The 14,343-nt window shown below is 42.0% G+C and overlaps 1 protein-coding gene across 1 annotated transcript; it reads left to right on the top strand.

Moving 5' to 3' along the window:
• Positions 1-433: 433 nt before the first annotated feature.
• On the top strand, positions 434-4,735 carry zgc:56585 (SDR family oxidoreductase). Its single transcript, XM_020456658.2, has 7 exons — positions 434-788; positions 986-1,109; positions 2,005-2,111; positions 2,574-2,670; positions 2,946-3,022; positions 3,761-3,924; positions 4,356-4,735. Exons 1-7 carry the CDS (start codon positions 696-698, stop codon positions 4,504-4,506), a joined length of 813 nt encoding a protein of 270 aa, XP_020312247.1. The 5' UTR covers positions 434-695; the 3' UTR covers positions 4,507-4,735.
• The last annotated feature ends 9,608 nt before the right edge of the window (positions 4,736-14,343 follow it).

The raw sequence follows: 14,343 nt of genomic DNA, 5'->3' as shown, positions 1-14,343 counted from the left end.
AACTAAGGGTCCAAGGACAGAGCCCCCAAAAATTGTAGCCTGAAGGCACAGAGTTTTAAACTCAGAGGCGCAACACCGCGAGACTTCCGGAAACGCTTGCGAAACAGACCAAATATTCCAGGCCGGAGTTTGGGGTAAGAGAAATGCAATTGTTTTATTTAGTCATTGATTCCCGAAATCTAAAGGCACAACCTAGATTCGAGCCAATGTCTTAAGTAGTTGACCATATTATTACTCCAACCTCGTGAAAGTGACAAACTGACACGTTTTTATTTTTGTCAAAAAACAACTTTGTCGGAGTGGTTTTGATTTGACGGCTCACACATGCGCAGTTCGGCATTGGGCCGTTAGAACCAATGAAGTGTTCCTACGCATGGCCTTTGCTAGCCAACTTCGCCATGGCATCGCCTACGTGATCCGGGATTTCTATTGCAGAAGCAGTGTTCGCCTCTCTTCCTAGTGTACTGTCTTTGCTGAAGGTGTCCCACCTTTCTACAATGCGCGTGCGCAATTCTTACAACCAACGATCCGACGTCATTGAAGGATGTTTGATCGTCAAATCAGGTCGCTTCTGACATGGACTCAGCCCTGACTTTAGGACGTTTCTCCGCGACGTCAAAAGTTTAGTTCTTGGGAGAGTTTGAAGAAGTTTGTTACCGCGTCTTCTCTGCTTATCAGGCTACCTTGTTTCAGTGATGGCGTTACATGGCAAAGTGGCTTTAGTGACTGGTGCGGTGCAAGGTTTGGGAAAAGGTTTCTCAGAAATTCTTTTGCAAAAAGGAGCAAAGGTAAGAGTCCGCGTCAGTGTTGTCAATCAATGAAACTTTTGTTTTTCACTGTCAGAATACATGCTACAATATGCGTTACGTTTTGTAAATGACTTCTAATATTAAAATGAATAAAACGTAATCAAAAAAGATTTATTCGATGTTCCAAGATTTTCTTTATTAAAAGTAATATTATATTGGTTGTTCTGTATGTTTAGGTAGCCCTGTTGGATATAAATGAGTCCGGTGGGAAGGATTTAAAGGCTGCCTTTGATAAAGAATATGGACCAGACAGAACACTGTTTCTTACATGCACCGTTGAATCTGAGGAACAACTAAAAGGTAAATCATGACTGCTTTATAACTTAGTAACATAAAGATACTTGTAAACGCTTTAAGGAAAGAACCACAACTGTCCATATCCATTCTGTTCATCATTACCTCAACACTGGTAGTGATTTCAGATAATGTTGATTAAACAAAGATAAATGTTAGGCTACAATTATCGACTTGCCACAACTGAAGTTTCCTCTGGGGAAAATACAATTATTCCAATCTATAAATCTTGTTGCATATATACACTTGAGGAACTTTGAGCAGCAATTGGGTTTTACTTTACACACACTCCAGTCATATAGACTACGGTAAACCTACAGCCAGGCTGAAAGTGTGGATTACCTTCTATGCTGCATTATTTTGTGCTAATTCCTCAAGGAGCAGAACAGTTTATGTACTGTATGGACTATTTACCCTCAAATCAACAGAGTGGTTCCAATGTATTACTACGTAGATTCAAAAAGAAGCGGATATACAGTATCTTTGTCAACACAAAGTTCTGACACAGTAATACCGGGAAGGATTTCCCTTCACTAAAGGGTGCGTTTGTAAATTCGCTCTGGCTATCTACTCCGATTTCAAAGCATTCTCGTCGGAGTGTGCCAGAGCGTCGAACATCTGATGAATTTACAAATGCTCAAAACCCGTTGAATATGGCCGGTGTCAGTACACGTCTGGGGAAAAAAACGTAATTAAATTGTTTTCAGCAGCAGTTACAGTCACAAACGCTTGGAATTTCCGGGACAATCTAACAACGCTCTGAATTTAAGAACGCCCTGAGCGCACTCTGGCACTCCAGATTGAATTTACTAACACACCCAAAATAACAAGTGAGAAGTAACTCCCTCGCACCTTTTTCTTCACTTTGCAACTCATGGTGACATTTCTATTCTGTTGACAGATGCCTTTCAGAAAACGGTAGAGGCGTTTGGGGGCTTAGACATCGTCTGCAACAACGCTGGTATCATTGATGAGATGAACTGGGAGAAATGTGTGTCTATAAACCTCGTAAGATGAAGTATTTTTTTTTCTCTGTTGTTTTAGTACGGAGTTTACTCTGAGTTTTTAGGGAAGCTGTTGTGAAAAACAATGTTGGTTGTTAGCTGAGCAGTCAGAAAAAGTGTTGTATATTTTGGCTATGACGTGCTCGTATATAAGATTACACATGACAGAACTTGTCTTCTCTGTGTAAGATACACACCATACATATAGAAAACACATTTATGAAAAGTATGTTAAGTGGTTGGTATGAATATTTATTGTCATTTGCTCTTCTGTTTTATTGGACTGTGATTGTTTTATGGCAGTTCTTTTCTTATTTTTAATGTTTAATGTTTTATGACTTTTACATTTTTATATATCTTGTTTTTATTTTGTGAATACTCTTAAAATGTTCTGATTATTTCCATTCCATAATGTTAAGCACATTTGGCTGCTGTACTGTTATGATCATCCTGTGCTGCCCTACAGAATGGAGTGGTGAGAGGCACATATCTGGCTCTCCAGCACATGAAAAAGCAGAACAGAGGGCAGGGAGGCGTCATCATCAACATAGCGTCTATGGCAGGTGCAGTGTCCATTTGATTTACTTCCGCGTCAGTTACTTTTCACTTCAGTTATTATAATGACAATTCAAGAGTTCCTTGGCTGACTCCCGATACACAAATGGCACTCTATTCACTATAATTTTGGAACATTAAGTGCACAACTTTTGACTAGAGTCCTATGGGCCCTGGTCAAAAGTAGTGCACTAAATTGGGAATAGTGTGCCATTTGGGATGCAGACCTTGTGTCTTCTGTTCTGACATCTGACTGAAATGATGTTTCTCTGCCTTTCCATAGGTCTGGGTCCTCTGCTGACTGCTCCCATCTACACAGCCACCAAACACGGGGTGGTGGGGTTCAGTCGGGCTATGGCGGTATGTTCCTCTTAGAATCAGGAATTGGTGTGCTCCACTCGGTCTTTAGCAGCTGCAGAGGTCAAACTAACGGATGTTTTGACAACAGCCTTCATCAGCATTTCTCTCCTCCCGGGGGTTAGACACTGCTCATAGGTTTCTAAAGGCAGGAGGATTGGGAAACGCATATGACCAGGAGTTTCTACAGTAATAGGTTCTAACAAGGGCAACATGGTCAGGAAAAACTCAGGGTTCTAGGCATGGGGGCATAGACAATTGCTCAGTGTGACTTCACATACTTATTTTGATCATGCACTGTGTGAAGTCAATTGATTCCAAAGAGCCAGAGTATGTAGATTAGACTAACGCGCACTATTATGTGTTGTCCCAAATGTGGCGTCCCTTTGGGCCCTGGTCAAAAGTAGTGCACAATAGGGTGCCATTTGGGATGCAACACAGGTTTGATTTAGATCCTTCAGAGCACTTAAGTGTCTGAGTAAAAGCAGACATCAGATCAGAAAGAGGATTGCTTATATCTCTGCAGCATAGACAACCAGGGTGACAAAAATGCCATCTCCTTTTTCTGCTATCTGTTGCATTTGCATTGTAACTGTGAGAGAACGTGGTAGCAGGGCATTTGGTAATTTGTACAGGAAAACCACAACAAAAATAATAGCTGAACGTTAGTTCCTCATGCTCAATTTAGGTTTCCTGTGTCAGTGGACAGTAAACATGATGTTTGTCTGTGTTTTCTGACAGGATGTCTCCCGTTTGTGTGACTACGGGGTGCGAATTAATGTCCTCTGCCCTGCTTTCGTCCAAACCGCCATCCTCTCCTCCCTGAGTTCAGAGGAGTCTGCGGGACAGTTCGCAGGTCTGAGGGGAGTGGCAGAGAAACTACTGGAACAGTTTGGTGTGCTTGAGTGAGTCTGTCCTCCCCAGCCCCTTTCATTAGATGGGCAGTGTTCGATTCGTTACCCCCACCCCATGTAGCCTACTATAGCACAGAAGCACACACACTTACGATGAACACTACACATTTAGAGCAGTTAACTCACTACCTACTAAACTACATTGTTGTGGTGATTTACCCAATGACAGTATGCTACAAAATCGCATCCCACAAACAAAGACGTTAATACCTTGCATGGTGTATAAGACAGTCAACTTATAACAACCCAGAATATTACTGCATTACCCATACACTCCAGAGAATTCACTAGTAACAACAGGGGCTTGTCAGTGCTGCAACCTGTAGGCAGGTATGTGTGCTCACTGCTAGGTAGGGAAGAGCGGAGCGGGTTGATCTGTTTTACAGTATGCTAAGGACGTGTTGTCACATGTTTCATTTCAGAGTCTCTGAGGTAGCCAAGAACTTCTTGAAGCTGGTGACGGATGAGAGTCGAAACGGAGAGGCCCTTTTGGTACGGAAGGAGGGAGCTTCATACGTAACGTTTCGCCAAGTGGCTTCCCAGCTGCCCAGTATCCTTGCCCCCTCTCTGTAGCAGAATCCCTCCCCCAGCTAGCTGGTATGTCTGCACACGAAACAGAAGGCCTGGACCTGTGTGTTCTGGTCCTGTTGCTTGTATAAAATAACTTGTGTAAACAACATGATTGTATTATCACCTCCCACTATATAAGGGACATGTAACCATTTACTCTGACTTCTTACCTGTGAAATCAGAGATCTCCTCACAGCTGCATGATTAAAGATTTTTCTATTATACAATTAAATAGTCTCTGCCTTAATCTTTCGATTGAGTTTTTCATAACCTTTGGTGCTGTGACCCAGATGAGTGACCTGACTTTTTCCATCCGTTACGCTCATTTGGTCCCAGACATCCCTCTGACCACAAAAGCCCCAAGCATCCCGGAGTTGCCTCCTCACTGTTGACGTTGAGACTGGTGTTTTGCAGGGACTATTTAATGATGCTGCCAGTTGAGGATTTGTGATGCATCTGTTTCTCAAACTAGACACTCTATTGTTCTTGTCCTCTTGCTCAGTTGTGCACTGGGGCCTCCCACTCTTTCTATTCTGGTAAGAGCCCATTTGCGCTGTTCTGTGAAGGGAGTAGTACACAGCGTTGTACCAGATCTTCAGTTTCTTGGCAATTTCTCACATGGAATAACCTTCATTTCTCAGAACAAGAATAGACTGATGAGTTTCAGAAGAAAGGCCTTGGTTTCTGGCCATTTTGAGCCTGTAAATGAACCCATATGCTGATGCTCCAGATACTTAACTAGTCTAAAGAAGGCCAGTTTTATTGCTTCTTTGATCAAAACCGTTTTCAGCTGTGCTAACATAGGGTTTTCTAATGATCAATTAGCCTTTTAAAATTATAAACTTGGATGAGCTAACACAACATGCCATTGGAACACAGGAGTGATGGTTGCTGATAATGGGCCTCTGTATGCCTATGTAGATATTCCATAAAAATCTGTTATTTTCAGCTACAATTGTTAATGTTGCAAATGACTGTCTACACTGTATTTATGATTAATTTGATGTTAATGGACAAGAAATGTGCTTTTCTTTCAATGTCAAGGACATTTCTAAGTGACCCCAAACTTTTGAAAGGTAGTGTAAGTATTCAGACCCTTTGCTATCAGACTCGAAATTGGGCTCCGGTGCATCCTGTTTCCATTGCTCGTCCTTGATGTTTCTACAACTTGATTGGAGTCCACCTTTGCTAAATTAAATTGATTGGACACACACCTGTCTATATAAGGTTCCACCGTTGACAGTACATGTCAGAGCAAAAACCAAACCATGAGGTCAAAGGAATTGTCTGTAGAGTTCCGAGACAGGATTGTGTTGAGGCACAGATCTGGGGAAGAGTACCAAAATATTTCTGCAGCATTGAAGGTCCAAGAACACAGTGGCCTCCATCATTCTTAATTGGAGGAAGTTTGGAACCACCAAGACTCTTCCTAGAGCTGGCCCGGCCAATCGGGGGAGAAGGGCCTTGGTCAGGGAGGTGACCAAAAACCTGATGGTCACTGACAGCGCTCCAGAGTTCCTCTCTGGAGATGGCAGAACCTTCCAGAAGGACAACCATCTCTGCAGCACTCCACCAATTGGGCCTTTATGGTGGCGTGGACAGACGGAAGCCACTGCTCAGTAAAAGGCAATTGACAGCCTGCTTGGAGTTTGGCAAAAGGAACCTAAAGACTCTAACCATGAGAAACATTCTCTGGTCTGATGAAACCAAGATTGAACTCTTATAGGCCTGAATGCCAAGTGTCACGTCTGGGGAAACCTGGCATCTCTACGGTGAAGCATAGTGATGGCAGCATCATGCTGCGGGGATGTTTTTCAGCGCCGGGGACTGGGAGACTGGTCAGGATCGAGGGAAAGATGAACGGAGCAAAGTACAGAGAGATCCTTGACGAAAACATATCGGTGAACAAAAGTTATCATGTTTGTTTTTATACCTTACAATGGGGGTAAAAGCAAAATATTGTTTGGGAGTGATCCATGTGTGTTAGCAGTAGAGATTGAGAGGGTTTTCTTATTGGAAAGAATCGGGGACAAGACTTTTGTTTTAGAAGTGGGGGGGACAACCTCACGGGGAGTCTGATGGTCCTCCACCATAATTGTTGGGTCATCTAAAGCTAATTTCCTGCATTTTTACATAATCCTGTATTAATTATGGATCCCCATTAGCTGCTGCCAAAACAGTAGCTACTCTTCCTGGGGTCGTGCAAAATTAAGGCAGTTTATACAATTTTAAAACATTACAATTCACTGATTTCACAACACACTGCGTGCCCTCAGGACCCTACTCCACCACTCCCACATATCTACAGTACTAAATCCATGTGTATGTATAGTGCGCATGTTATTGTGTGTGCGTATGCATGTGTCTGCCAATGTTTTTTTTACTTTCCTGCTGTTCCATAAGCTGTTTTTTAAATCAAATTTTACTGCTTGTGTCAGTTACTTGATGTGGAATAGAGTTCCATGTAGTCATGGCTCTATGTAGTACTGTGTGCCTCCCGTAGTCTGTTCTGTAATTTCGGACTGTGAAAAGATGTCTTGTGGGGTATGCATGGGTGTCCGAGCTGTGTGCCAGTAGTTTTAGACAGACAGCTCGGTCCATTCAACATGTCAATACCTCTCATAAAAGTAGTGATAAAGTCAATTTCTCCTCCACTGTCAGCCAGGAGAGATTGACATGCATAGTATTAATATTAGCGCTCTGTGTACATCCAAGGGCCAGCAGAGCTGCCTTGTTCTGACCTTTTTTGTGGCACCTGACCACACAACTGAACAGTAGTCAAGGTGCGACAAAACTAGGACCTGCCTTGTTGATAGTGTTAAGAAGGCAGAGCATTGCTTTATTATAGACAGACTTCTCTCTATTTTAGCTACTACCGCATCAATATGTTTTGACCATGACAGTTTACAATCTAGTGTTACTCCAAGCAGTTTAGCCATCTCAACTTGCTCAATTCCACATTATTTAATACAAGATTAGTTGAGGTTTAGCGAGTTTTGTTCCAAATACAGTGCATTTAGTTTTAGAAATATTTAGGGTTAACTTATTCCTTGCCACCCACTCTGAAACTAACTGCAGCTTTTTTTTTTTTGCAGTCATTTCAGTTGCTGTAGTAGCTGACGTGTATACTATTGAGTCATCAGCATACATTTAGTAAAAATTGAAAAAGCAAGGGGCCTAAACAGCTATCCTGGGGAATTCCTGATTCTAACTGGATTATATTTTATAAGCTTCCATTAAAGAACACCCTCTGTGTTCTGTTAGACAAATAACTCTTTATCCACATTATAGCAGGGGGTGTCAGCCAATCATTAATTTGTCTAAGTGCTGTGCCTGTTGAGTGTCCTTCTCGAAAAGCAGTCTGAAATTCTGTTGTTAATTTGTTTACTGTTAAATAAGGGCCTTGGTCAGGGAGGTGACCCTGACCAAACCATTTTTTCCCAGAAGTTTACTAAGGGTTGGTAACAGGCTGATTGGTTGACTATTTGAGCCAGTAAAGGGGGCTTTACTGTTCTTGGGTAGCAGAATGACTTTAGCTTCCCTCCAGGCCTGAGGGCACACGCACTCTAGTAGACTTAAATTGAAGATGTGGCAATATCGACTGCTATTATCCTCAGTAATTTTCCATCTAGATTGTCCGACCCTGGTGGCTTGTCATTGTTGATAGACAGCAATAATTTTTTCACCTCTTCCACACTGACTTTACAGAATTCAAAAAGTACAATTCTTGTCTTTCATAACTTGGTCCAATATACTTGGATGTGTAGTGTCAGTGTTTGTTGCTGGCATGTCATCCCTAAGTTTGCTTATCTTTCCAATGAAAACGTCATTAAAGTAGTTTGCAATATCAGTGGGCTTTGTGATGAATGAGCCATCTGATTCAATAAATGGAGCCGAGTTGACTTTTTTCCCCAGAATTCCATTTAAGGTTCCCCAAACCTTTACTATCATTCTTTATATAATTTCTTTGTTTCATAGTGTAGTTTCTTTTTATTTAGCATATCGGCTGATATAGCCCAGTAATATAAAATAAGGGCCATGTGAGAATCTCTGGTAATTAAACATAAGAAAAAGTTATTTTTACGCATTTGATATTGCCTATTGTTGGGAACATGGCTGGTAAGTGAGCTGCGCCTAAAATAACTTTGCAACACTGCTGTTGGGTTTGGGACCAGTTCTTGTGGGAAGAGGGTGGGATTAGGACAGAACCAGCGGGTGCAGGCAGGAGTGGGATGAAGAAATCGGTCACAGGCAGACTTCTACACTGCACCATGACAGTGAAGCCTGTAACATTAGAGCTGTGTATTACTGTCAGTGTGAAAAGTAGGGAAATAGTTAGGGATACTGACAGATCAATAACGTTACACTGACATACTGACTAATATAACTCACATTGCACTGAAAAAACATCAGAATATCAATCTTCAATCATTGGCCGATGGTTTCATCGTTTGATTCAGAAAATAACTAACGTTAGCCAACTTTTGGCCAGCTCTCTCTAACGGTACATCAACTGGCAAAATCTAGCCAAGTTAATTTACTTCTGAAACGGGACAAAACAAAGGCTACAAAACCTTTCCACACAAACAGCTGTTAGATAGTAATAAAGCCACCTCATATTGCTATTTGACGGATAACAAGAGGCTAGAGCTGACCTGGCTGTGGCAGGGACTAGTTAGCGTAGCTTATTCATTCCCCTCACTCGAGAGGGAATGAAACATTAGCGAATGTTACATATAAGTTACAATACTAGCTCAACACTGCGAATAAACACCTACGTTTTTGTTAAGGTGAACAGCAGTTACCTTGCAAGCTACATCAGTCAACTAAAGAGTAGCCAGTTTATGTTCTGCTTGCTTTTACAACTCAATGAAAGAGCGCAACACATACACACTGAACTAAGCTCAACTTTCCTAAAGCACCCTGTGCTGCTTTTTGTATCACATTGTAATGATAAAACTGGGGTGACAAACATGTAATTTCAGAATGTTGCGCCCCTGGGAAGAATAGAAGGGGGTCCTAGTTGAAGGAAACTGACATGGAGACTAGTGAAATTAACCAAGACATTGATAAAGAAAGTAAAATGGAAAGATTCATGGTCTATCAGTTGAGGTCAAATTGAATGTGTTTTGACAGTATGGTGAATGGTAATATGTTAATAGCATCCAGATATAGCATCACTATATATTTTACCTCTTGGGGATGTTATTCGAAAACATAATGTAAACTTTCACTGCTATGCGGATGACACACAGTTGTACATTTCAATGAAACATGGTGAAGCCCCAAAATTGCCCTAGCTAGAAGCATGTGTTTCAGACATAAGGAAGTGGATAGCTGCAAACTTTCTACTATTAAACTCTGACAAAACAGAGATGCTTGTTCTAGGTCCCAAGAAACAAAGAGATCTTCTGTTGAATCTGACAATGAATCTTAATGGTTGTACAGTCGTCTCAAATAAAACTGTGAAGGACCTCGGCGTTACTCTGGACCCTGATCTCTCTTTTGAAGAACATATCAAGACCATTTCAAGGACAGCTTTTTTCCATCTACGTAACATTGCAAAAATCTGAAACTTTCTGTCCAAAAATGATGCAGAAAAATTTATCCATGCTTTTGTCACTTCTAGGTTAGACTACTGCAATGCTCTATTTTCCGGCTACCCGGATAAAGCACTAAATAAACTTCAGTTAGTGCTAAATACGGCTGCTAGAATCCTGACTAGAACCAAAAAATTTGATCATATTACTCCAGTGCTAGCCTCTACACTGGCTTCCTGTCAAAGCAAGGGCTGATTTCAAGGTTTAACTGCTAACCTACAAAGCATTACCTGGGCTTGCTCCTACCTATCTCTCTGATTTGGTCCTGCCGTACATACCTACACGTACGCTACGGTCACAAGACGCAGCCCTCCTAATTGTCCCTAGAATCCTATAGAGCTCCATTTTTATGGAACGGTCTGCCTACCCATGTCAGAGACGCAAACTCGGTCTCAACCTTTAAGACTTTACTGAAGACTCATCTCTTCAGTGGGTCATATGATTGAGTGTAGTCTGGCCCAGGAGTGGGAAGGTGAACGGAAAGGCTCTGGAGCAACGAACCGCCCTTGCTGTCTCTGCCTGGCCGGTTCCCCTCTTTCCACTGGGATTCTCTGCCTCTCTGGCTTGCTGGGGCTCTCTCATGCCGTCCCTGGAGGGGGTGCGTCACCTGAGTGGGTTGATTCACTGTTGTGGTCATCCTGTCTGGGTTGGCCCCCCCCCTTGGGTTGTGCCGTGGCGGAGATCTTTGTGGGCTATACTCAGCCTTGTCTCAGGATGGTAAGTTGGTGGTTGAATATATCCCTCTAGTGGTGTGGGGGCTGTGCTTTGGCAAAGTGGGTGGGGTTATATCCTTCCTGTTTGGCCCTGTCCGGGGGTGTCCTCGGATGGGGCCACAGTGTCTCCTGATCCCTCCTGTCTCAGCCTCCAGTATTTATGCTGCAGTAGTTTGTGTCGGGGGGCTGGGGTCAGTTTGTTATATCTGGAGTACTTCTCCTGTCCTATTCGGTGTCCTGTGTGAATCTAAGTGTGCGTTCTCTAATTCTCTCCTTCTCTCTTTCTTTCTCTCTCTCGGAGGACCTGAGCCCTAGGACCATGCCCCAGGACTACCTGACATGATGACTCCTTGCTGTCCCCATTCCACCTGGCCATGCTGCTGCTCCAGTTTCAACTTCCACCTGACTGTGCTGCTGCTCCAGTTTCAACTGTTCTGCCTTATTATTATTCGACCATGCTGGTCATTTATGAACATTTGAACATCTTGGCCATGTTCTGTTATAATCTCCACCCGGCACAGCCAGAAGAGGACTGGCCACCCCACATAGCCTGGTTCCTCTCTAGGTTTCTTCCTAGGTTTTGGCCTTTCTAGGGAGTTTTTCCTAGCCACCGTGCTTCTACACCTGCATTGCTTGCTGTTTGGGGTTTTAGGCTGGGTTTCTGTAAAGCACTTTGAGATATCAGCTGATGTACAAAGGGCTATTTAAATACATTTGATTTGATTTGAGATAGCACTCTATTAATGAAATATTTTAGTAATTTGAAAAAGCTAAGGTTTCAATACAAAGTCACATGACGAATACAAGTGTGAAAAGCATTTGGTTGCTATTGTTTGGTTTTATTATGTGCCTAAGTGAACAGAGTGATTGAGCCTTGGGACTGATATTAAATTAAAGGCTGGCGTTTGGGTTAATAAAATCTTCCTGTGGACCCACAGATAAGCCGCCTGTGAAAGTGAGTGGTACTCCCCTAACTCAAACAGGCTGTAAGGGACACCGTGGGGAAACTTTGGAACAGAGGTATGAATAATTGAATAAGATACATTTTGATTATTACTTCTCAATTCAATATAAGTTGAGTAAGACCAGTGATTTAAGTAAGAAGGTAATGTCATCTGAAACAATCATCTGTTTCCTTTACGTGGAACACTGTCCACAATTGAAGTGAGTAGATCCAAATGTTTTTAGTACAATGGCTGTGGGGAAACAAGAGGTGATAAGCCAGCACCAACTTTTTGAAGGCCCTAGCAGATTTGTTATACAACAGGTTTCATAGTTTGACTAGTTGATGACCCAGGGACAGAACACAAGCCATACGTCAAGGCAACAGGTCTAGCCAATAAGATTACAAGAAAAGGGCTCTGGGATTGTTTACTTTAGAAGGTACCTATTTTGCTTAACGTAACACTGTATTTTTATATGTAACCTTTATTGAACTAGGCAAGTTAGTTAAGAACAAATTGTTATTGACAGTGACGGCCTACTGGGGAACAGTGGGTTAACTGCCTTCTTCAGGGGCAGAATGACAGATTTTTACCTTGTCAGCTCGGGGATTCAATCCAGAAACCTATCGGTGACTGACCCAACGCTCTAACCACTAGGCTACCTGCCTCTAACCACTAGGCTACCTGCCTCTAACCACTAGGCTACCTGCCTCTAACCACTAGGCTACCTGCCTCTAACCACTAGGCTACCTGCCTCTAACCACTAGGCTACCTGCCTCTAACCACTAGGCTACCTGCCTCTAACCACTAGGCTACCTGCCTCTAACCACTAGGCTACCTGCCTCTAACCACTAGGCTACCTGTCTCTAACCACTAGGCTACCTGTCTCTAACCACTAGGCTACCTGCCTCTAACCACTAGGCTACCTGCCTCTAACCACTAGGCTACCTGTCTCTAACCACTAGGCTACCTGTCTCTAACCACTAGGCTACCTGTCTCTAACCACTAGGCTACCTGCTGCCCCCATCTGATGCGTCTCCAGTATGATTATGTATATGCATGGTTTCATCAAGGCTTCCTGCCCAAAATGCAGCAACTCAATTGAAAAAGAGAGGGACGTACATAGGCATAGTAGTATAGAATATTGCATTTTTAGGACAAATTAAGATGTACTTAGTTTTCACTATGCTACAGTACATGTTTATTTTCTCTTTCAGGACTGATGGAATGTCCACTACTAAGTTTTCTGAATAGTTCAAACAATGATTCTGTATCTCTCCCGTTTGAAAGGCTTCCTGAGGTAGGTGCCTTGGGTGAGCAGTTAGTGAAATTCTGCAGTACTGTAATGTTTAAAGGTACCCGGATCCAGCTGTTAAGGAACATCCCTAATGAATTACTCTGGTCTTCAAGCTCTGTTAGGGAACGATGAAGCTCTGAAGGCTTGCATAAAATGGCATGATGACCTTGGTCTCATTGTTGAGGATAAAAATGGGGAAAGCTCTTTTAAGATGGTCAGCGTCTGTCATTTAACACGAGGAACAAGTTGATGCAATTCAATACTTTACATAGGGTCTACTTTACACCAGAGAGTCTGTATAAGATCAATTCTAAATATTCAACATTTTGCCCAAGGTGTAAAACGGGAGTGGGCACACTTATGCATATGTTTTTGTCCTGCCCTGAACTAAGCAATTATTGGTAAGACATTATTCAGATCTCACTAATATGGACGGTACCATTAGATCCTTCCCTTATTCTTCATGGAGATGACTCTGTTCTACCAGTTAATATTGGTAGCAAAACCAGATTAATTAAATTGGCAGTTATTGCAGCCAATAAATGCACAGCTATTATATGGAAGAGTGACATTCCGCCAAGCAAGTAGACGTGGCTAAAAGAACTATCTTCCTATATTCCATCTGAAAAAATAACACAATTTATGTAATAAACCCTTTTTTATTGATGTCTGGGGGGCCTTTCAGTAGCCTTTCAGTAGTTTCTAGAGACATCACCGTAGCTGCCTCATTACTGTCTTCATTAATGTATTATTATTTGTTTTTGTGTTTTAATAATTTATTTTCTAGCATGGAATGTGAAGGTCATTGTTTCTTTTTTTGTTGTCAATCAGTGAAGCTAAGGGAGGGGGGTGTTCATGTGTTGGGGAGGGAAGGTGCCCCCATGTAACTTTATGTTTTGGTTAGGTGGATGGAATAATGGGGAAATGTGTCATATTTTGCAGATTTTTTACATTTAATTTTAAAATAAAAAATGTTTTGTTCACAGTGGGGATTTTGAAGGAGGGGGATTAGAACCCCAAAGTAATAGTGGTCAGAAAGATCATAAAGGTATAAAGGTATTAAAAACAGGTAAAGGTCATAAAGGTATTTCATATTCCTGTTTAGGGGGTAATTACTATATGGAAACCACTATTCACATTATGTGGATTATAAACATGTATAGACATGGAGAACCATCACATCATGGTGTAACAGGGATGAATGGCTATTCAATGTACAACAGTTGTCTTCTGTAACAAGCAATACGTGTTAAATATTTTTACATACATCCAGGACTGAATGGTTT

Source organism: Oncorhynchus kisutch, linkage group LG22 (assembly GCF_002021735.2).
Source record: "Oncorhynchus kisutch isolate 150728-3 linkage group LG22, Okis_V2, whole genome shotgun sequence".
Taxonomy (NCBI): domain Eukaryota; kingdom Metazoa; phylum Chordata; class Actinopteri; order Salmoniformes; family Salmonidae; genus Oncorhynchus; species Oncorhynchus kisutch.
Note: the sequence above shows the minus strand (reverse complement) of the source record. Positions and strands in the feature narration are given on the sequence as shown.

Excerpts from the sequence above, each read along its gene's own strand:
- zgc:56585 (XM_020456658.2), top strand. The coding sequence starts at position 696 with ATGGCGTTACATGGCAAAGTGGCTTTAGTGACTGGTGCGGTGCAAGGT. Across the intron at positions 2,112-2,573 it reads AATGTGTGTCTATAAACCTC|AATGGAGTGGTGAGAGGCAC; the intron begins GTAAGATGAAGT and ends GCTGCCCTACAG. Across the intron at positions 3,023-3,760 it reads GGTTCAGTCGGGCTATGGCG|GATGTCTCCCGTTTGTGTGA; the intron begins GTATGTTCCTCT and ends GTTTTCTGACAG.